At 44.4% G+C, this 24,909-nt stretch overlaps 1 protein-coding gene across 1 annotated transcript in view; it reads right to left on the bottom strand.

The window, feature by feature from the left end:
• The window catches only part of COL6A1 (collagen type VI alpha 1 chain), a 422,434-nt gene extending 403,450 nt beyond the window's left edge, over window positions 1-18,984 (bottom strand). Inside the window, 2 exon segments of the mRNA XM_030210386.1 lie at window positions 17,625-17,754; window positions 18,652-18,984. Of these exon segments, the coding sequence (XP_030066246.1) occupies window positions 17,625-17,754; window positions 18,652-18,802 (281 nt within the window). The 5' untranslated portion in view covers window positions 18,803-18,984.
• Between the last annotated feature and the right edge of the window lie 5,925 nt (window positions 18,985-24,909).

Here is a 24,909-nt window from a genome sequence, read left to right as displayed (position 1 = left end):
GGGACGGAGGCATAGCAAAGGTTAGGTGAGCCGGTTGATGTAGTGTATCTAGATTTTCAGAAAACTTTTGATAAAGTTCCTCATGACAGACTCCTGAGAAAATTAGAGTTATGGGATAGGAGGCAAGGTTCTGGTGTGGATTAGGAACTGGTTATTGGACAGAAAACAGAGGGTAGGGTTAAATGATCATTTCTCTCAATGGAGGAGGGTGAGCAGTGGAGTGCCGCAGGGATCTGTACTGGGACTGGTGCTAGTTAACATATTTATAAATGATATGGAAATCGGAACGACAAGTGAGGTGATCAGATTTGCAGATGATACAAAACTATTCAAGGTTGTTAAAGAACATGCGGACTGTGAAAAAATGCAGGAAGACCTGAGGAAATTGGAAGACTGGGCATCCAAATGGCAGATGAAATTTAAGGTGGACAAATGCAAGGTGATGCACATTGGAAAGAATAATCCGAATCATAGTTACCTGATGCTAGGGTCCACCTTGGGTGTCAGCACTCTAGAAAAAGATCTGGGTGTCATTGTAGATAATACACTGAAATCTTCTGCTTAGTGTGCAGCAGCAGCCAAAAAACTAAACAGGATGCTAGGAATTATTAGGAAAGGGATGGTGAATAAGACTGAAAATACTATAATGCCTTTGTATCACTCCATGGTGCATCCGCACTTTGCATATTGCATTCATTTCTGGTCGCCATATCTCAAAACAGATATAGCATTATTAGAAAAGGTTCAAAAAAGAGCAACCAAAATGATAAAAGGGATGGAACTCTTCTCGTATGAGGAAAGGCTAAAGAGGTTAGGTCTCTTCAGCTTGGAAAAGAGACGGATGAGGGGAGATATGATTGAGGTCTACAAAATCCTGAGTGGTGTAGAACGAGTAGAAGTAAATCAAATTTTTACTTGTTCCAAAAGTACAAAGACTAGGGGACACGCGAGGAAGTTACATGGAAATACTTTTAAAACAAATAGGAAGAAATATTTTTTTCACTCAATGAATAGTTAAGCTCTGGACCTCTTTGTCAGAGGATATGGTAACAGCGGTTAGTTTATCTGGATTTTAAAAAGGTTTGGACAAATTCCTGGAGGAAAAGTCCATAGTCTACTATTGAGACAGACATGGGAAGCAACTGCTTGCCTTGAGATTTATAGTATGGAGTGTTGCCATGATTTGGGTTTCTGCCATGTACTTGTGACCTGGCTTGGCCACTGTTTGGAAAACAGGATACTGGGCTAGATGAACATTGGTCTGACCCAGTATGGCTACTCTTATGTTCTTAATGCATGCCTAAGGGCTGCTCTGTATCATGCAACCTGGTTGAGACTTTGAGCACAATTCTGCATTGGGTGGTTGACTCTTTCAAACAACCTCATCCAATTTCTTAACGACTTTCTTTTGTGGGACTTGGACATTCTGATAGCTGTTGCAGCCTATTGGAAGTATTCCAGTACACGTCCAAGGACTTTAGAGTGCCTCTTGCAAAGGAGAAAACCATAGAACTCACCAACTGCCTTTCCTTCCTCAGCATTAAAATCAATTCCTTTTCTATGATGACCAGGTTGCCTCAAAACAAGCTTGTGGCGCTAAAGGAAAAAAATACTGCAGCCATGAGGGTCAAGAAATTAACACTGCAACAAATGTAATCCCTTCTGGGTCACTCAAATTTGTATGCAGAGTTATTCCTATGGGGATGATCTTTGCTGGAAGGTTGGCTGCAGCTACAACCAGCATCACTCAAGAAAACGATCACAGTCACATAACGGCCCCACTCAGACAAGACCTCAGCATCTGGCACCAATTCCTCAAGAATTTCAATGGCAAAGCATTTCCAGTTACAAGCTCTACTGTTTACTGATGCTGCAGGCTCAACTGGTTTCGGTATCTATTGCCATGGTGCATGGTGTGCTGCTCGATGGCCACAAGCCTGGAAAGAATCACAGCCACATTCATTTTGCCTTCTTCACAGCCCCTGCACATCAGTGAACTCACAGCAAGGTCCAAGTGCAGCAAAAGCGGGGGCCTTGCCCTCTCCAACACAGTCATTCATGAAGACAGAGAACAAATATGAATAGCAAGATCAAAAGCAGATCAATTAGCTCTGGGACACTGACTGACTTTGCACGAGGTCTTTTGTTTAAACACCCACCCACTACATAACCTACATACTTACTTCAGATAATACCCAGAGGGCAGCTATCACCTGCTTGTACATGAGGACCTAATACCACAGTTTGCTGCAGTCCTGAAGAAAGCCCTCACCAAGATGGGACATTGCTCATCTGATTTTGGAACCCATTCCTTCCAGATTGGCGCGGCCACATCAGCAGCCCAACATGGCCTCCCCAGCCATCCAAAATATTGGCAGGTGGAAATCTAATGCACTTCTTGGCTACATACACCCAACAACCATCAGCAGACAGTTTCATTCACACTAATATGCCTTTTTTTGTCTTACAGGGACAGTGGCAAAGTCACATACCATCTGGATTACCGGACACTCCTACATTAATCATGCAGCCAAGAGAGCTAAAGCTTGGCCTCAAGGACTCCATTTGGAGCTTGTCACCAACTGCGCATACATTTGCTGGCGTGCTATTAGAGGTATGACCTGGGATCAATTCCTGCCTTATATCCTGGCTGTTTCAGCACCACCAGCAGCTATGATTTTGCACTTTGGAGGCAACGATTTGAATTCAATCTCTTGCAAGTAGCTGATAGCTTCAGCTAAAGCTGACCTTTATGAGCTGTCATTCTCTTGCCTGCTACCTGCATATTCTGGTTTGATGTCATAACAAGATACAGATGGGCTACGCCTACCCTCTGGGCCCGCAGCCTCAACAACGTGAACAGGCATACTGGTCTATGGAATTGCTCTCTAGGTGGCCAGATGATATGGCACCACTGGGCCACCTAATGCATCCCAGGGAACTTCCGCAGGGACCACATACATCTTTCAGACATGGCACAGGATTTGCTCCTCAATGACTTTCAAGAGGCCCTTCAGAGTTACTTCACACACTAATGGGCTCATTTTCGAAAGAGAAGGATGTCCATCTTTCGACATAAATCGGAAGATGGGCGTCCTTCTCACAGGGTCGTCCAAATCGGTATAATCGAAAGCCGATTTTGGACGTCCCCAACTGCTTTCTGTTGCAGGGACGGACAAAGTTCAAGGGGGCGTATCGCAGGCGTAGCGAAGGCGGGACTTGGGCATGCCTAACATTAGGACATCCTCAACCCATAATCAAAAGAAAAAAGGACGTCCCTGACGAACACTTGGATGACTTTACCTGGTCATGTTTTTCTTACGACCAAGGCATAAAAAGGTGCCCGAAATGACCAGATGACCACTGGAGAGAATCGGGGATGACCTCCCCTTACTCCCCCAGTGGTCACTAACCCCCTCCCACCCTCAAAAACATCTTTCAAAATATTCATTATGTCATACTCAGGTCCATGACAGCAGTATGCAGGTCCCTGGAGTAGTTTCAGTAGGTGCAGTGCACTTCAGACAGGCGGATCCAGGCCCATCCCCCCCCCCCCACCTGTTATATTTGTGGAGGAAACAGTGAGCTCTCCAAAACCCACCAGAAACCCACTGTACCCACATCTAGGTGCCCCCCTTCACCCGTAAGGGCTATGGTAGTGGTGTACAGATGTGGGTAGTGGGTTTTAGGGGGGGGGGGTTTAGGGGACTCAGCACACAAGGTAAGGGAGCTATGTACCTGGGAGCAATTTATGAAGTCCACTGCAGTGCCCCCTAGGGTGCCCGGTTGGTATCCTGGCATGTCAGGTGGACCAGTGCACTACCAATGCTGGCTCCTCCCATGACCAAATGGCTTGAATTTGGTCGTTTCTGACATGGACATCCTTGGTTTCCATTATCACCAAAAATAAGAAACGACCAAGTCTAGGGAGAACCATCTCTAAGGACGACCAAATTTCAGAATTTGGGCGTCCATGACCGTATTATCGAAACAAAAGATGGACTTCCATCTTGTTTCGAAAATACGGGTTTCTCCGTCCCTGGATGGGGACATTATGCAAAGACGTCCTCATCAAAACTTGGACGTCCCTTTCGATTATGCCCCTCCACGTACCTTAGCCGCAGCTTACCACATTCCCTAGTTGGAGGGGAGAGGGACCCGCAGCAGACCTTGCTGCACGGGACTGTGGTGGAAATGTGAGTACCTTAGCCAATAAAGTGCCAGGTCTACAAACCAGTTTGGTGGAGCGCAGTATTCACATAGCAAAAATTAAATAGGCGGTGGATGCTCTGCAGACTGGTAACGCCCAGCTGCAGAGTAAGGCAGGTGTGGACTGAACCATATAGTCGAAAGAGGCACCACTAACGCGTGAACATTTTGATGGCAGGTCATTGCGCATCCACAGTGGATTAAATGCCCCAGCTGGCTGATGGTAGGTCATAGCACAGGACCTAAAGGGCCAGGGCTTGGGTGCTCTCCAGAAGTGTTAATGTTTATTAATAAAACTAGGGCCTTCTTTTGTTTTGTCCACACCTGAACAAAGTTTATTGCCTGTAATCAATAAAACTGTTACCTTGTTTCACACAAATCTGAATGAAATTCCTTGTTGTTATGCTGTCTGGAAGAAGTGAGTGGGGTGTGAACCCAGACATGTGTGAGCTATGCCTACGTTAGGGAAAGGTAGCCACAGAATAGAGTGCTGCCAAAAGTTAACATGGCAGCGGCCACATGAAAGGACATCACTGCCATCATCCCCTTCCTTCCCCCTGCAGCCAGCCTGGGGCCTCTTTTGTCAGCGGTGATGTGGGAGTGCGTTGCCGCCGATGCAGGGGGTGCTGGGCCAGGTGATTGGTAGGCTGCAGGGTGAAAGGTGGGGCCGATGTGGAGACCGACTAATTTTGAATGATGATACGTTGAAACCGTCTGCTCAGTGTGCTGCTGCGGCTAAGAAAGCAAATAGAATGTTAGGAAAGGAATGGAAAACAAAATGAGCATGTTATAATGCCTTTGTATCGCTCCATGGTGCGACCGCACCTCGAATATTGCATTCAATTCTGGTCGCCATATCTCAAAAAAGATATAGTGGAATTAGAAAAGGTGCAGAGAAGGGCGACAAAAATGATAAAGGGGATGGGACAACTTTCATGTGAGGACAGGCTAAAGTGGCTAGGGCTCTTCAGCTTGGAGAAAAGGCGGCTGAGGGGAGATATGATAGAGGTCTATAAAATAATGAGTGGAGTTGAATGGGTAGATGTGAAGCGTCTGTTCATGCTTTCCAAAAATACTAGAACTAGGGGACATGCGATGAAGCTACAATGTAGTAAATTTAAAACGAATCGGAGAAAGTTTTTCTTCACTCAACGTGTAATTAAACTCTGGAATTCATTGCCAGAGAATGTGGTAAAGGCGGTTAGCTTAGCGGAGTTTTAAAAAGGTTTGGACGGCTTCCTGAAGGAAAAGTCCATAGACCGTTATTACGTGGACTTGGGGAAAATCCACTATTTCTGGGATAAGCAGTATAAAATGTTTTGTACTTTTTGGGATCTTGCCAGGTATTTGTGATCTGGATTGGCCACTGTTGGAAACAGGATGCTGAGCTTGATGGACCTTTGGTCTTTCCCAGTATGGCAATACTTACGTACTTATGTAAGGGAAGCTGGGTTTTAGCTTGCCTTGCTGCCAGCGCTCGGGTTTTGCCTCCCCTCCCACCCCGTTGTTCTGTCGGAGGGATGGGATAAATCTCAGTTGGCTGTTGACCTATTCCTGCTAGTCAGTAGAAGCATTGTTTAATTAGTTATTGTTCTTGATTTACAATGTACATGACTATAGGGTGACTTATCTCTAACAACCAGTCGATATACTGTTTAGCTAATTATGGTTATTAAACTGTTGAATTTGAGTATACATTGCTTTCTGTCACAGCAAGCAGGAGTACCTGAGCCAATAAAGGGCCATCTAGAAACCAGTTTGGTTGAGCGCAGTATTCACAGAGCAAAGTAAATAGACAATGGACGCTCTATGGACTGGTAACACCCAGCTGCAGAGTAAGGCAGGCCGTGGACTGAACCACATAGTCGAGAGGCACCACCAATGCACGACCTAGCTGGACATTTTGATGGCAGGTCATTGTACATCCATAGCAGATTAAATGCCCCAGCTGGCTGATGGTGCGGCAAAGCATAGGACTTAAAGAGCTAGGGCTCGGGTGCTCCCCAGAAGTGTTGATGTTTGTTAATAAAGCTGTGACCTTGTTTTGCTCACACCTGAACAAAGTTTGCTGTTCCCTTTTTTGCACAAATCTGAACTAAATTCCTTGTTGTCATGTTATCTAGAAGAAAAGAGTGTGGTGCGAGCCTGGACATGTATGCTGTCTACCTACATTATGAATGAGTACCCACTTCACTATTAAAAAAAACACACACACGCAATTTTGCACTAATTGACAGCCTTGTTGACAGAGACACACAGAATTAGGAAAGAAAAATAAATACATACAAAGGACTAGTAGAATTATTAGTAAAATAATGGAGGTCCTGCTGAAAGGAAGGTATAGTAAGCTTCCTAGAATCCAGTGGGTTACAAGATCCCAGGCAATATGGTTTTACCAAAGGAAAATTGTGTCAAACAAATTGAATTGATTTATTTGACTGGGTGACAAGAGAATTAGATGGTGGGCACGCACTAGAGGTGGTATATTTGGTTCTCAGCAAAGCCTTTGACACAGTTCCTCATAGAAGACTCATGAGCAGATTGAATGAGCTGAAGTTAGAACCCAAAGCAGTGAACTGGATTAGAAATTGTGTGAGTGACAGACAACAGAGGGTAATGGTGAATGGAATTCACTCAGAGGAAAGGAAAGTGAGTAGTGCAGTGCCTCAAGGATCAGTATTGAAGCCGATTCTATTCAATATATTTATGAGTAACATTGTTGAGGGGTTAGAACAAAACGTTTGCTGTTTTGCAACAAAGATTTGCAATAGAGGGGCACACGAGAAGTGGACAACATGAGACGTGATCTAAAATAATTAGAAGAACAGTCTAACGTTTGACTGTTAAAATGTAATGTGAAGAAGTGCAGACTGATGTACATGGAGTATAGAAAGCCAAAAGAGTTGTATTTGCTAGGGGATGAGAGGCTGATAAGCACAAATTGGGAGAGGGACCTTGAGATGATAGTGTCTGAGGATCTCAAGACAACAAAACAATGTGATAAGTCAGTGGCCATAGCCAGAAGGATTCTAAGCTGCATAGAGTGGCATATCCAGTAGAAAAAAGGAGGTGTTAATGCCCTTGTACAAGTCATTGGTGAGGTCCCATTTGGAGCATTGTGTTTAATTTTGAGGGCTGTATCTCACTATAAGTCATCAAAGAACTTGAAGTAGTTCAGAGGAAGGTGACAAAATGATATAGGTTTTCTGACTCTGAAGACCTTAATATGTATATCCTAGAGCAGGGGTCCTCAAATCCAGTCCTGACGTCCACAACCCAGCCTACTTTTCAAGATTTCCACAATAAATATGTATGAGATCTAGTTCCATTCTTTGCTTCCAAACAGATCTCAAACATATTCATTGTGAAAATTCTGAAATCCAGGCTGGGTTGTGGACTTCAAAGACTGGATTTGAGGACCCCTGGTCTAGAGGAAAGGAGGGATACGGGACATATGATATAGATGTTTAAATACTTAAAATGTATTAATATGAAATCTTTTTCAGAGACAAGGAAGCAGTAGAACTAAAGGCCATGAGCTGAGGTTGCAGGGTAGTAAACTTAGGAGCAACATTAGGAAATACTTTTTCAAAGAAAGGGTATTGGATGCCTGGAATGCTCTTCTGGGGGAGGTTGTGAAGATAAAAACAGTGACATAATTCAAGAATACACGGGGTTAAACACAGAGGATCCCTAGATAGAAAAAGGGTGGATTCACATTAAAATAAAACTTATATGACCTCATAGCTGAAGTGAATTTCGATGGCAACTCCAGAGGTTGGAAAGTAAAACCAATGCAGGCAGACTTCTATGGTCTGGGGTCCCATAAATTGCAAAGATAGATCAGGAATAAGGCTGAAGTGGGCTTTGTCATCAGCTCCAGTAGTTGGGAAGTAGGACCACTGCTGGGCAGATTTCTATAGTCTGTACCCCAAAATTTGTAGGGAGAGATAGATGCATATATTATATCATATTCAAAGCATACTGTATGCTGTTATCAAAGGTGCTGTGTATATCTATTAGGGAGGGGTAGAATCATAAAGTTGATATTAGCGAATAAATGATGTTAGTTAGCTGTGGGGAAAAGGGAGACATTCTTAGGGTATCATGGCGTGATGTTCCAAGGCTGCATCACATAACTACCTATAGGAGGTTGGCAAAGTGGAGTGGAGGAGTGGCCTAGTGGTTAGAGCACCAGTCTTGCAATCCACATAAGCACCACCATACTGGGAAAAGACCAAGGGTCCATCAAGCCCAGCATCCTGTCTCTGACAGCGGCCAATCCAGGCTTCAAGAACCTGGCAAAAACCTTAAAAAAAAAATAATTAATCACGTTCAATGGACTTTTCCTTCAGGAATCTGTCCAAACCCCCCTTAAACTCCGTAAGGTCAGCCACTGCCACCACATTCTCCGGCAACGAGTTCCAGAGTCCAACTACACGCTGAGTAAAGAAAAACTTTCTCCTATTTGTTTTAAATCTACCATATTCTAGCTTCATCTTGTGTCCCCTGGTTCTATTATTGTTTGAAAGTGTAAACAAACGCTTCACATCTGTCCGCTCTACTCCACTCATTATTTTGTAGACTTCTATCATATCACCCCTCACTCGCCTTTTCTCCAAGCTGAAGAGCCCTAACCTTCTCAGCCTTTCCTCATAGGGAAGTCGTTCCATCCCTTTTATCATTTTCGTCGCCCTTCTCTGCACCTTCTCCAATTCCTTTATATCTTTTTTGAGATGCGGCGACCAGACTTGGACACAATATTCGAGGTGCGGTCGCACCATGGAGCGCTACAACGGCATTATAACATCCTCGTGTTTGTTCTCCATCCCTTTCCTAATTATATTAAACATTCTGTGCGCTTTCTTGGCCGCCGCAGCACACTGAGCAGAAGTTTTCAACGTCTTGTCAACGATGACTCCCAGATCCCTTTCTAGGTCTGTGACTCCTAATGCGGAACCTTGCATGACATCATAGGCGTAGTTTGACTGTTTCATTTGGGGGGGCAAAGGATGGGGCGGAGCATATTAGCATATTCATTTGCATATATACATATGCAAATGAATATGCTAATACGGAGGAAGGAAGGAAGGGAAAAAAAGCTGGCTTTTTTTGGGAATAACCATAATGAATATGTATGAGATATCAAGCCAGCTCTTTCTCCCTTCCTTCTTTCCTTCTTCCACTCCAGTAGTATTTCCCCACCCCTTTTCCCATACCATGCCAGTGTTGACCTTAGAAATGCATAAGCTCTATATGTAGATCCTTCAAGAGGTAGTGTGTCATGATTTACGCTCTACACCCTTTCTGATGTTTTGGTGCCACCTCAGTAAAGCCAACACACAATCTCTCCACTGCAACACACTATACACAAACTTGTGCAAAAACACACTCATAACCTTACTAAACCATAACAGCACTAATTCCAAGGACAGGACGAGCTGCAACCTTATGCGTAAAAAGGCAGAACAGTAATTACACCAGGCTCTAAAACACCAATACACTACCTCGTGAAAAACACATGACACAACAGACATGACACAAGGAACTAGAAAGCAGAAAATATGAAGGCAAAATACTGAACTGGAAAGTTAACTCAAGAAGTCAGACTCAGCATGCAGCAATACCAGAAAAATTGAAACTTACATGCAAAATTTCACAGAAAGCTGACATATTCCAATTAATAAATTCTGAATAAAATACTTTTTTCTACCTTTGTTGTCAGATCATTTAGTTTTTCTATTCGCTTTGGTCCCAGTGTCTTCTGTTTTATGCAGTGTCTTCTTTCCATTTGATATTCCATTTAATAGATTCAAAATAAAATACTTTTTTGTACCTTTGTTGTCTGGACATTTTACTGTTCAATCATGCTGGTTCCAGTTTCCTCTTTTCCTGTCTTTCTGCTAATTCTCCTTCAACTTCTTGCTGTCCATTTGTCTTTTCTCTTCTCTCCTGTCTTATTCCATTCCTTCACTACACCTACCTTTGACACATTATTTCTTTTTTAGCTCTTTCCTCTCTGATCACTTAAATTTCACCCTCGTCCTCATCCTTCTCCTTTTTAGTTTTCAGCTATCAAATTCCATTTCTTTCTCTCACCCACTAGCTGCCCCATTCCTCTTCTCAGTCCTTCCTCCAACCTTTCATTTCCTTTCATCTTTAATCAACTCCCTTACCACATTTCTGCCCCCCCCCCCCCCATCACTATCATCCTCTCATTTGTTTCCTTCCCACCTCCCCTTTGGCCTCTCCCAAATAGTTCCACCATTTGCAGCAACTTCCTCCCTCCAACCTTCTAGCTCAGCACGCCTGCTCCCTTTCTCCCATTGTAGCCTAATATCTCCCTGTCCCTTCCACACACACACCCACACCCCAGCATCTTCCAGCCCCCACTTCCCTGTGGTCCAGCATTTCTTCCTCTCTCTCTTCCCTCCCTCCAATTGTCCAGCATTTCTCCCTCACTCCCTTCTGTCCCTGGATCCACAATCTCCCTCTTTTTCTCTTTCCCCTCTAGTGTATATCTATCCCTCCCTCTCATCCATCCCCATGTACAACCTCTCTTCCCTCCGTCTTCTCTCTCACTGCCCACATCACTCTCAGTATCTCCCTTCCTTGCAGCCTGGGCCCAACATCTATCTCTTTCGTTCTCTTCCTTCCCCTTTTAGCATCTCTCCCATCCCCATAAAGCATCTCTCTCTGTCTCCCTCCCTCCCACTTCCATGTTCCAACATTTCCCCTTTTCTCTTGCTGTCCCTCCCTCCTCCTCCACATCCAGTATTATTTCTCCCTCTCTCTCCCCCATGCATCTCCCCCCACCAACATTCCCCACCTCTCTCGCTCACCTCTACCTAGCATTACCCCATCACCTCAACAGTGCTCCTGTGACTGCCTCGCTCTTCCCCGCCGGCGCTGCCTCGGTCTCTGACTCCCTGCAGCATTTTTGTCCGTCGCCATCAGCGCTGCCATTCATTCTCACAGGCAGCCTCGTTCCCGCTCCCCTTTGCCGCGTCCACTCCTCCGACCGGCTCTCTCTGATGCACTTCCTGTTTAACAGGAAGTGCATCAGAGAGAGCCGGAGGACGCGGCAAAGGAGAGTGGGAACGAGGCTGCCTGTGAGAATGAATGGCAGCGCTGACGGCGACGGACAAAAATGCTGCAGGGAGTCAGAGACCGAGGCAGCGCCGGCGGGGAAGACACAATTAAGCCCCGCCAGTTCGCCGGTGCGACTCGTTTGGGGGGGCAATGCCCCCCCTCGCCCCCCCCCCCAGTCTACGCCCATGCATGACATAGCTGTAATTCGGGTTTCTCTTACCCACATGCATCACTTTGCACTTGTCAACATTGAACTTCATCTGCCACTTGGACACTCAATCCCCCAGTCTCGCGAGGTCCTCCTGTAATCTTTCACACTCCTCCTGCGACTTGACGACCCTGAATAACTTTGTGTCATCTGCGAATTTAATTACCTCACTAGTTACTCCCATCTCTAGGTCATTTATAAATATGTTAAAAAGCAGCGGTCCCAGCACAGACCCCTGAGGGACCCCACTAACTACCCTTCTCCATTGAGAATACTGGCCATTCAATCCTACTCTCTGCTTCCTATCTTTCAACCGGCTCTTAATCCATAGTAATACCCTACCTCCGATCCCATGACTCTCCAGTTTCCTCTGGAGTCTTTCATGAGGCATTTTGTCAAACGCCTTCTGAAAATCTAGATACACAATATCCACCGGCTCCCCATTGTCCACATGTTTGTTCACCCCCTCAAAAAAATGCAGTAGATTGGTGAGGCAAGTCTTCCCTTCACTAAATCCGTGCTGACTTTGTCTCATCAGCCCATGTTTTTGTATGTGCTCTGTAATTTTATTCTTAATAACAGCCTCTACCATTTTGCCCGGTACCAACATCAGACTCACTGGTCTATAATTTCCCAAATCGGCGTAACATTGGCTACCCTCCAGTCTTCCGGTTCCACACCTGATTTTAGGGCTAGATTGCATATTATTAACAGTAGCTCTACAAGTTCATTCTTCAGTTCTATTAATACTCTGGGATGAATACCATCCGGTCCTGGTGATTTACTACTCTTCAGTTTGCAGAATTGACCCATTACATCCTCCAAGTTTACAGTGAATTTGTTTAGTTTCTCCGACTTGCCTGCTTCAAATACCCTTTCTGGCACCAGAATCCCTCCAAAATCCTCCTCGGTGAAGACCGAAGCAAAGAATTCATTTAATTTCTCTGCTATGGCTTTGTCTTCCCTGATCGCCCCTTTAACACCACTTTTGTCCAGCGGTCCAACCGATTCTTTAGCCGGCTTCCTGCTTTTAATGTATCTAAAAAAATTTTTACTATGTATTTTCGCTTCTAACGCTAACTTTTTTTCAAAGTCCTTCTTAGCCCTCCTTATCTCCACTTTGCATTTGGCTTGGCATTCCTTATGCTTTATCTTATTATTTTCAGTCCGTTCTCTTCTCCATTTTCTGAAAGATTGTTTTTTGGCTTTAATGGCTTCCTTTACCTTACTGTTTAGCCACGCCAGCTGACGTTTGGTCTTTTTTCCTCTTTTTCTAATACGCAGAATATATTTGTCCTGTACCTCTAGGATGGTGTTTTTGAACAGCATCCATGCCTGATGCAAATTTTTTACCCTGCAGTGGTTGATGTTGCCATATTGTCCAATGTGTTAATTTCTTTCTTTTATTTCAGGCTCAGGATTAAACTGCACTCAGGCCAACCACCAATATTTAGTGACACTTAACCGGTACTTAAACAGGCAATGCCATTGGCACTAACTGGTACAAAAAAACAGAAGAAACCAGTCTTCGCAAAAAACACCAAAAAAGCAAAACAGTGAAGATGACTAACAAAAACAAAAATAATCAAAAATTAAAAACAAGAAAAAATCAAATTAGCTCTGTTTGATTTTACAGAGACGAGACGCTGCTCTGATGCTTTTTGCTTCACTTTGTTCCAAGGATCATTTAACGCTACAGTTTAAAAAGACACACACATATTCCCTTTACAATTGGATAGAATTAAAAATCAACACACGGTGAGAAGACTCCTGACGCAGGCCTGTACGGCCGAAACACAGCTGTGTCGAGTCCCTTTCTCCCTGCTATCCTTTGGCTAATAAAGTGTTTTAATGTTTTATAAACAAGTGTCGTCTTTTTCATATTTTTTATTTTTTTATGTATTTGTATTTTTAAATACAAATTTGATTTTTTCTTGTTTTTAATTTTTGATTATTTTTGTTTTTGTTAGTCATCTTCACTGTTTTGCTTTATTGGCACTAACTGGCCATTTTAAATGTGGTCAGGAGGGGGTGTTCCAAAGGTGGCATCGTGGAGGAACCAGGAGCTATGAGGGTGCTGGCAGTATTCAGTGCCAGCATCTGCATAGCTAAGGGACTACATAGGACCATATAAATAACAGTCCTAACTTTGTCACTTAGTTATGTGGATGCTGCCACTAAATATCATTCAGCATCTACATAGCTTCCAGGAAGCATGCAGAAGCTGTTGTAGAGCTCCCCTCTCTCCCACACCACATCCAACAAGGTACTACTACTACTACTTAGCATTTCTATAGCGCTACAAGGGTTACGCAGCGCTGTACAAGTTAAAACATGGGGAAGGACAGTCCCTGTCCTACCACCCTCCCGATCCCCACAAATCTGATCCAACCCCAACCCCCAAAATGAGTACTATCCTCTCCCAGCACCCCCTAATAACAGGAACCCCCCCCTGGCATTGAATATTTGGAACCAGGGGCATAACCAGACATCCAATTATGGGTTGGCCAAAGCCCAAAGTGGGTTGGCATGACAATCCTGCCCCTGCCACCCCTCCTACTCAGTATCTCTCCCTCCCTCCCTCCCTCCCTCCCTCCCTCCCAGGCGATCGTAGGGTCACTTAACTCCACTCCCCCAATCCCCCTTCCACCCAGTATAGTAAGCAGCAATTCATTCCCCTTGCTTGCGCCAGCTCGAGTTTTCTCTCTGACTCCCTGGTCCCTCTGAGCCTTCCCTCTGACGCCATTACCTGGTCTCTTCCCTGGCTGCTCACTACCAGCAAAGAACTAAATAATTTAAAGGTACTTGGAGGTCAGGGGAGTGGAGTTAAGTGACCCCCTGATATCCTGGAGAAATGCCAAATGTCTTCAGTTGGCAGTGCTTGGGGATTCCCACCAGTCACATCACTGCTGTACTGCTGCTGGATGGCCTTGATTTCAAAGGGGGTGGGCCTAGGCCCACCCACGGCTATGCCACTGTGGACCGGAGCTAATCTAGTCAACAACACTCAGCATTTAAAAAAATACTGATGCTTTTGGCTGAATATTGACCAGATTGTTTCTAAAATAGTCCCAAGTAGGTATAAATGTAAGTGGGTTCAGATTACCTACAATTTCTGCTGGTTTTGTCCCGGTATTTTATAGGTTTAAAATAGGCAACTACTCAGTATCCCCACCTAGGCTACTTGCTTTAAAATTACACTCTATGGGAGTATTTCTATAACAATGCACCTATTTTTAGGTACCACGAAGGCACCTATTTGGAGTTTACACGATAAAGGAAAGTATGTGTCCACTTTTCTTTATATAAATCTAGTGTAGCAGGGCAAATATGCACCTATATTTTAGGCTCATGTCTAGATTTCCAAACAATGTGCATAAATTATAATATTCTATAACTTGTGTGTGTAGCAGTGCGCCCCGCCCATACCCCACCTAGACTCTACCCATGTGTACATCCACCTTCAAACTAAGCCATCACATTTAGGCACCTGTTTATGGAAGAGCACATAACCAAAATATTGGCAATTACACAAATTTGTGCACGCATTCTGTTCATTTTCATGCATTCTTGGCACCTACATACCTACATAGTAACATAGTAACATAGTAGATGACGGCAGAAAAAGACCTGCACGGTCCATCCAGTCTGCCCAACAAGATAACTCATATGTGCTACTTTTTGTATACCCTACTTTGATTTGTACCTGTGCTCTTCAGGGCACAGACCGTATAAGTCTGCCCAGCACTATCCCCGCCTCCCAACCACCAGCCCCGCCTCCCAACCACTGGCTCTGGCACAGACCGTATAAGTCTGCCCAGCTCTATCCTCGCCTCCCAACCACCAGCCCCGACTCCCAACCACCGGCTCTGGCACAGACCGTACAAGTCTGCCCAGCACTATCCCCGCCTCCCAACCACCAGTCCCGCTTCCCACCACTGGCTCTGGCACAGACCGTATAAGTCTTCCCAACGCTATCCCCGCCTCCCTACCACCAGCCCCGCCTCCCGATCTTGACTAAGCTCCTGAGGATCCATTCCTTCGGCACAGGATTCCTTTATACTTATCCCACGCATGTTTGAATTCCGTTACCGTTTCATTTCCACCACCTCCCGTGGGAGGGCATTCCAAGCATCCACTATTCTCTCCGTGAAAAAATAGTTCCTGACATTTTTCTTGAGTCTGCCCCCTTCAATCTCATTTCATGTCCTCTCGTTCTACCATCTTCCCATCTAGATATAGACACACTGTTATAGAATTGCCCGCTATGGGGGTACTTCTACAGCTGAGTCCCTCTATATAGGTGCATCAAGGCCGTGCAGTAGAAGTCTATTCTACAACAGAACCTAGGCACCAAGTTCTGTTATAAAATAGTAGCATAACCTAGTATCCATGTGCCTAACATCTAGGCGCCCACACTCATGCCAGCCATAGAGCTGGCTTAAGCTCAGGTGCCTAAATGTGGCAGGCACATGAGCAATTTACAGTATTCTGTAGCCTACTCATGGAAGTGGGATCCCCACCTTGGTCCCACCCATTTCCCTCCTCCTGTATGTTTCCTTTGTATATGTGTTATGTAAGTTAAGCATATATTTGCAGAGTAATGCTTAGGTAGAATATTGGCATTTACACATATATATGCACACTTATGTGTGTATGTGTCAATATTCTAAACATTTAAACACATAACACACGTAAATTACATAATTTCACTTCATGTATGTGCTTGAGTTTGTGCATGTAGAAACATGCAGGATTGGGAGAGAGAGGAATAAGTATATATATAGGAATAATGGAGAGACACACGCACAATTTAGGATTATAGGCAGGAACACATTTAATTTCATCTCATTTAAACATGTAGTTCCCCTCCGATTATACATTTTTGAACCCAATAAAACATTATATACAATAATTCAGGATTGGAAAACGAGAACACTCTGGAAAATGCAGTTTCCTATAAATGGCATGTATGGGACTAGGGAACAAACAAGCAAAAGACACTTCAAGTGTGAAATATGCACAGAATTTGGAGAGAGACACATATACACTCTGGGGAGAGGAAACACAGTTGTGGAATATTGCCCCATGTAAGCCGCATTGAGCCTGCCATGAGTGGGAAAGCGTGGGGTACAAATGTAACAAAAAAAAAATTCTGGATTTTATCAGGGCACGTGTATCTGTTACAGGGCAGCAACAATTGCTATTCTCTTCTCGGAAAAGAAACTAAATGGAAAAAGTTTGACTGAAGACATTATTAAAGAGTGAGTGCCCTCTATGGTACTATATTTGAAACTGCTGCCTTTTTCACTCTAATTTTATCTTCACCCATTCTAACCAAAGAATGACCCCTGCTTCCCAGGCACATAGAGCTTACTACTACTACTACTTATCATTTCTATAGCGCTACTAGACGTACGCAGCACTGTAGAACTTGCCTATCTGATCCTTAAAAACAGCCCTCACCAGCTAGGCCTAAACTCACAGAAGGGTCCAATACTTTCCTTGGTTAATAACTCTTCTAAAAAAGGAGCAGGAAAAACTGTAGTTAGTCTTGGTCTTTTCCTTCATCTCTTCACAACTAGAAATAATCCATGCCCATTTCATATTCTTCTGAACTCTGCTGCTGTCCTTTCCTCTACCATATCTACCAGAAGACCTATTCATGTATCACCCTTCTCTCTACAAAAATGCATCTCTCAATGTCACACTAAGGTTCACTTCCATCCCTATGGAAGACACATTATGGGAGTGTTTCAATTCTCTGGGTGAAATAAGGTGCTGTGGGTGTGTGGAATGACACATTGTATGAGTGGGTGAATGAGGCACTGCTGAACAGTGTAAGTCCTGTAAGATGGAGTGAGATGAGAGTGTGTAAGTGTTGTGGGACGGTGAAAATACAGCTCCTCTGCAGTCTGACTTTAAAGCTCAGAACTGTTTCTCTGTTAAAGCTTAACACCCTAATCTGCTTTTGGTTTGGTCCTGTTAGGTTTAATTCTTAGTTTGAAATGATCCTCTAGGAAATTTAACCCTTAACTGAGACCTAATAATACAACCTCAGTTAACAGGGTACTGTGAAGAGAGAGCTGTTAGTACAAAATAGGCTTTGATTTACCTGGATGTTAACTTATCAATGAAAGTCTTAGTGAAATCCTTTACTTGTTCAACTAAATTCCCAAAGGGTTTGACTCTGAGAGCAACACTTTCCGAAGTATCCAGTACAAAGAAGAGGTCCACAGGGCAGTCTGTTAATAAGAGACAAACAGCAAGTTACAAAACTCCTCTGCTCTGCTCTGCTCCGCTCTGCTCCTGTATTCTTTAAGTAACAGAAGCATGCAAAACAACAAAACACCTACATCCTTTCCCTATCTAATGGTGAAGGCTGTGAGCAAATTATGGGCTAGATTTACTAATGTGTGTTACTGTGTTAGTGTGCACTAATGCAGTTAACATGCATTATTAGTAACTAGCACCCACTGCATAAAATGGGACCTATGGTAAATAATGCACATTAATGCATCTTAAGGTGTAGTTAACACAGTGCTCCCTTTTAGTAATGCCCTCTTTGGTGATGGGAAAAAGTGCAAGCATCTTTTGGTCATTAATGTGTTCATTTTGGTCAGATCTCTTAATAAGTGAGCTAGGAGTTGGAAAGGTGAGTAATTAAAATAATTTTCTGTCATATTATACACGTATTTCTTGATATTAACATCTGAGTTTATTTTTTAAAGGGCCAAACTGCTCCATTTCACATAAAACTTGGAAACAGAGTAAATTAAATCCACAACAGCCTTACTGACACATGTCTATGATTATCAAGTGCAAAGCAACTCCTTCCTTTCTTGCCGCATTCCCTCTTTGGCCTTTACTTGGGAATCTACTTGGTGAAGTTTCACCCACTCTCTTCACATAAGTTATGCCAGTCTCTAGTTGCGTGAGACAAAAAAAATAAGAGACTGGGTATTCTATCAGAAGGCAATGATGCAGTAAAATTGACTATAGTTATAAGGAAACCATTTTCCATGCAGAGCTATCTAAACCTCTATACATCTATACTGGTAACTAATATTGTCAGGTAAAGTTCTCTCACTCCATCTACAAGAATGCAAAGCTACACCTGGAAGGAAGTGCCTGTTTCTTACCTTGGAATGCTGATGTTTTGGCGGGGGGTGAAATAATGATGTTTGTGGAAGTACCAGGGGTCCCAGTTACTTCCTTCTGCTGAGTCAGTACCCCATTCCAGAACAGGCAAAGCTGCAACAGAGGCAGCACCCAGTTTGTTTGGATCACCATCACTGTGCTTCCAGCTGCAGCATTTAGCTGTTAGTAGCAACTGAGAGGAAAAACTGAGGAAAAATGAACTCAGGCAGAGAAGGAATTCCAACCTCTCCCACTTATAGGGCTCTCTTTCTCAAAAGCTTTCTGCTCCTTCCTGAAGCTAAGAAGGAAGTAGGGGGGGGCAGGGAGTGAGCTGTGAGTTTGGGCAGCAGAGGAGGAGGCAGAGATCAGTACAGCTTTGAAAAGGGAGGGATCATAAGAGACGAGTTTCCACTTTTAGCAAAACTTTCTGTCACTGAATCAGGATTAGCCTGGCAGTAGCAGAAAACTCTTCAAATACAGAATAGGCTCCAGGCCTCGCCTCTTTTTTTCTCCCTCGTGTCCTGCATATTTCTGTCTTCCTTTTCTCCCTTTTCTGAATTCTCTGTCCCCATAGTTTTATTCACTCTCCTGCCCTTCTCACTTTCTTACTTTCCCTCTCCAAGATATTTTCTGAGTATAAAAAGTGTCCTGCTAGAACAGATCAATGGTCAACTGAGCCCAGCAATTGGTCCAAATCCATGAAATTACCCAGCGAGAAGATCCATTCCCTATTGCTTATTTCAAAAAATGAGTAGTGCAGATATCCAAGTCTATCTGGATAATAATTATTAATAGACCTGTACTTCAGAAACTTATCTAAACTTTTGAATGCTTTCCAACAAATAGAATGTAGAAAATAATTTTTAAAAAAAGGATTGATGCCCATCTTTTTTTCTGTCTATTCATCTGTAGGGACAATAACTCACCAAAAAAAAAAAAAGGATAAACATAACATAAGAATAGCCATACTGACTCAGATCAATAGTCCATCTGACACAGTATCCTGTTTCCAACAGTGGCCAATCCAGGTCACAAATACTTGGCAGAAACCCAGATAGTAGCAACATTCCATGCTACCAATCCCAGGGCAAACAGTGGCTTCCCCATGTCTGTTCCTCCAGGAACTTGTCCAAACCTTTTTTAAACCCAGATTCACTAGCCGCTGTTACCAAATCCTCCGGCAATGAGTTCCAGGGCTTAATTATTGAGTGAAAAAAATATTTCCTCCTATTTATTTATTTAAAAATCTTTTTTTTGAACATTGAAAAATGTGAGCAGTCTCAAAGCACCCCCTCCCTCTACCCCCACCCCCAACAGAGTAACATTCAATACAACGAAACCAGATGAAAAATGCACATTGCTTCTGAGACTATCAGGTGAATTTTTGAAAGAGAAGGTTGCCCATCTTCCGACACAAATCGTGAGATGGGCGTCCTTCTCTCAGGGTCGACCAAATCGGCATACTCGAAAGGCGATTTTGGGCATCCTCAACTGCTTTCCGTCGCGGAGATGACCAAAATTCACGGGGGGGTGTCGGCACTGTACCGAAGACGGGACTGGGGCGTGATTTAGAGATGGACGTCCTCGGCCGATAATGGAAAAAAGAAGGGCGTCCCTGACGAGCATTTGGCAGATTTTACTTGGTCCATTTTTTTTCACAACCAAGCCTCGAAAAGGTGCCCGAACTGACCTGATGGCCACCGGAGGGAATCAGGGATGACCTCCCCTTATTCCCCCAGTGGTCACCAACCCCCTCCTGCCCAAAAGAATATATTAAAAAACATTTTTCCAGCCTCTATGCCAGCCTCAAATGTCATACCCAGCTCCATCACAGCAATATGCAGGTCCCTGGAGCAGTTTTTAGTGAGTGCAGTGCACTTCAGGCAGGCAGACCCAGGCCCATCCCCCCTACCTCTTACACTTGTGGTGGTAAACTTTGAGCCCTCCGGGCCCCCCCCCCCAAAGCCCACTGTACCCACATGTAGGTTGTCACGATTGTAACTATATTCCCTGTCAGATTTGCCTTGGGGTTCCTTCAGCCCAGCCAAGTCTGCTTGTAAATCCTGAAGCCTGTGTGAAAATCCTGAAATCCGTTCCAGTCCAGTCTAGTCCATTCCGGGATCCTGTTCCAGCCAAGCTGTGCTCTGCTGTTGGGTTGCTAGCCCCACCCTGCTGGTGACCTCACCTGTAGTGCCTTTATTACCACCTGGGAACTTCCTAAGTTTGCCTTTGCATCATTATAGGTCAGTCGGTGTGCTGTTGCACTTCTGCTTGGTTCTGTCTGTGGGCATTTCTGCCTTCTGTTTCAGTGTGTCTGGTTGGGGGCATTTCTGCCTTCTGTTTGGTCAGTGGTGTTTGTTATATTCCTCTTACTTGTAGTTCCTGCTCTGTCTCTTTGTGCTGGCTGCTGCCAGTGTGTGTGTAATTAGCTCTCACTCTACTACACCTAGGATTGTTCTCTCCAGTTGCAGTACTCTGTGGTGAGCCTGTTTCTCTCTAGTGTTTCTCTGTATGTTTTGTGGCTGCCTTGTGTTCAGCCTTCTTGTAGTTCCTGCTCTGTCTCCTTGTGCTGGCTGCTGCCAGTGGGTGTGTAATTAGCCCTCACCATACTACACCTGGGATTGTTCTCTCCGGTTGCAGTACTCTGTGGTGAGCTTGTTTCTCTCTAGTGTTTCTCTGTATGTTTGGTAGCTGCCTTGTGTTCAGCCTTCTGTTAATGCTCAGGTATTAGGTTGTGGTTGTAGCCTAGCTTTGTGGTCTGCCTTGTCTGTCTTATTTTGTGTCTCTAGTTCCCCTCTGCCTTTTTCCCTCAGTCCCTGTTTGTGCAAGCTTGTTGTTGTATCCTGTTATCTGAGGAAGTTCCCTCAGTTCTGAGTCCTGATTCCTGGTCCCTGTTTAGTCAAGCTTGCTTTGGAGTCCTATTCCCTGTGTGTGTTCCTGTATCCTGTAAGTCCTGCCGGCTGCCTACACCTAGGGGCTCAACTCCTAGGGAACGGCGGTCAAGTGCAGGTGAAGTCTTGCTCCAGTCCGAGTGTTCTAGTCCAATGTGTTGCTGCTTTGCTTACTTACATCTGCAGCCCCTGTCTTGGTGTGTTTGCCCAGTGCTGGTTGGGGGGGGGGGGGGGGTTGCCTGCCACTGCCGCCCTACGGCTGTGGTCCAAGGGCTCATGAATCCAGTTTTCCCTTGAGAGAATCTGACATAGGTGTCCCCCTTCACCCCTTAGGGCTATGGTAGTGGTGTACAGTTGTGGGGAGTGGGTTGGGGGGGGTTGGGGGGCTCAGCACCCAAGGTAAGGGAGCTATGCAGCTGGAAGCAATTTGTGATGTCCACTGCAGTGCCCCCTAGGGTGCCCGGTTGGTGTCCTGGCATGTGAGGGGGACCAGTGCACTATGAATGCTGGCTCCTCCCATGACCAAATAGCTTGGATTTGGTTGTTTTTGAGATGGGTGTCCTCAGTTTCCATTATCGCCGAAAACCGGGGAAGACCATTTCAAAAACCGCCCAAGGATGACTATCTCTAAGGTCGACCTAAATTTCATGATTTGGGCGTCTCCAACCATATTATCGAAATGAAAGATGGACGCCTATCTTGTTTTGATAATACAGGTTGCCCCACCCCTTTACGGGGCCGTCCTGCGAGGACGCCCTCATGACAACTTGGTCGTCCCGTTCGATTATGCCCCTCCACGAATCTTAATCCCCAATGTACGCTGTATATTGTATGCAAGCCACCCTACCCTACTGATCCAAACCCCTCCCCAAAGGAACCCATCAAAATAGTTATGGCTCTGCATGAAACTTGTTAAGCACGGCACTACATCCCTTGGGAGAAAGTTGCTGCAGGTAGAGACCCCAAACTGACAAGAATTTCTTTTCTCATCTGGAAGAGAGGTGGACCCCTCTAATTTTATTGAGTATCCCCCTAGTCTTTTCATTTTTTGAGGGTAAAAAGTCGATTCACTTCTACTCATTTTACACCTCTCAGGATTTTGCATACTTCAATCATATCTCCCCTCAGCTGTCTCTTTTCCAAGCTGATGATCCCTAACCTCTTTAACCTTTCCTCATATAAGAGGAGTTCCATCCACTGTATCAATTTGGTTGTTCTTCTTTGAACCTTTTCTAGTCCCATTATATCTTTTTTGAGATACAGTGATCAGAACTGAACGCAATACTCAAGGTAAGGTCGCACCGTGGAACCATGGAGCAATAGTATTCTTGGTCTTATTTATAATCCCTTCCCTAATAATTCCTAGCATCCTGTTTACTTTTTTTGGCCGCCACCACACAATGGGCAGAAGTTTTCAGCATATTGCCTTCAACAACACCTAGAACTTTTTCTTGGGTGCTGACTCCCAAGGTAGACCCCAGCATCCAATGTGCATCACTTTGCATTTGTCTTCATTAAAATTTCATCTGCCATTTGGATGCCCAGTCTTCCAATTTCCTCAGGTCTTCCTGCAATTTTTCATAGTCCACATGTGTTTTAACAACCTTGAACAGTTTGTGTCATCTGCAAATTTAATCACCTCACTAGTCATTCCAGATCATTCATAAATATGTAACCCTAGTAGCGCTCTAGAAATGTTAAGTAGTAGTAGTAGTAAATAGCCCCAGTCCCATTACAAATCCCTGTGGCATTCCACTATTCACTCTCCTTCATTGAGAAAAATGACCATTTAACCCTATCCTCTTTTTCTATCCAATAACCAATTCCTAATCCACAACAGATCATTGATCCTATCCCATGACTCCTTAATTTTCCCAGGAATCTCTCATGAGGAACTTTGTCAAAAGCTTTCTGAAAGTCTACATCAACCAGCTCACCTTTATGAGCATGCTAATTCATGTCCTCAAAGAAATGAAGCAAATTAGTAAGGCAAGACTTCCGTTGGATGAATCCACACTGATTCTGTCCCATTAAACTATGCTTATCTATATGTTCTGTAATTTTATTCTTTATAATCATTTCCACTATTTTGTTCGCACTGAAGTCAGGCTTACTGGTCTGTAATTTTCCGGATCACACATGGAACCCTTTTTAAAAATCGGCGTTACATTGGCCACTCTCCAATCTTCAGGTAATATGGATGATTTTAACGACAGGTTACAGATCACTAACAGCAGATCAGCAATTTCATGTTTGAGTTCTTTCAATATCCTAGGGTGCAGGTCTTCTGGTCCAGGTGATTTTACTACTCTTTAATTTGTCGATTTGGCTCAGTACATCTTCCAGGCTCACCGAGATTTCTTCAGTTCATCTCCATCATCACCCTTGAAAACTATTTCTGGTACAGGTAGATCTCTTACATCTTCTTTCATAAAGAATGAAGCAAAGAATTTATTCAGTTTCTTCCCTATTGTCACGATCATGCCCATGTTTCAGGCTCTCAGTCATCTCGCCACCTGGTGGACAGTCTTGGTGGCTGCACTGGACTGTCTGTGTGCTGTTTCCCAGGTTCCAGAAGTCAGGCCGGTCCAGTCCGGATCTTCCAGCCTCCCAGATTGTCTTGGGAGTTTTGGAACTTAGCAGCACCCGTACCTGGTGAACTCCCTTGTATGTGGCCTTTATTAGCCACCTGGAAGCTTCTGCCTTTGCATCGCCTAAGGCCCTAGTTTATTGGTGCTTGTTGCACTTCTGCCTAGTTTGGTTTTTATTCTAGTTCCTTGTCTGATTCTAGTTAGTCTCTGTGTAGTTTAACTTAGGGTTATTGTTTGTTTCCTAGTCTTGTTCCTTGCTTGTCTTTTTGTGTTTAGTTTCTGTTTGTTTGTGTTTCATGTTCAGTGGCTGCCTGGCAGCTTTCAGTTCTGTCTCTCATCTGTCAGTGTTTGTTCCCTGTTTCTGTGGCTGCTTGCAGCTTTCAGTTCCCGTCCTTTAGCTTGTCCATTTCCTGCCTTGTGTGGTATTGTCTGTCTGTGAGTTCTAGCCCAGTTTCCTGCCTTGCTGTCCATGTATATTCCTTTCCCCTCTGACCCTCAGTCCCTCTTCAGCCTAGTTGGTATCCAGTTCCTGCCCTGTCCTGTAAGTCCTGCTGGCCGCCTGCAGCCAGCGGCTCAACTCCTGGGGAAGGGCAGCTAAGTGCAGGTGAAGTCTTTCTGTTCCTGTCTGAGTTCTGTCTTGTCCCTGGTGTGGGGTGGTTTTGCCTGCCACTGCCGCTCCTCGGCAGTGGCCCAAGGGCTCACGAACCTAGTGTCCGTCTTGAAAACCTAACAGAATGCAAAGGTCATGAACTCAGCAAGATCACCCTACCTGCTGGGC

Source organism: Microcaecilia unicolor, chromosome 7 (assembly GCF_901765095.1).
Source record: "Microcaecilia unicolor chromosome 7, aMicUni1.1, whole genome shotgun sequence".
Taxonomy (NCBI): Eukaryota; Metazoa; Chordata; class Amphibia; order Gymnophiona; family Siphonopidae; genus Microcaecilia; species Microcaecilia unicolor.
This window is presented reverse-complemented; position numbering and strand designations above follow the sequence as displayed.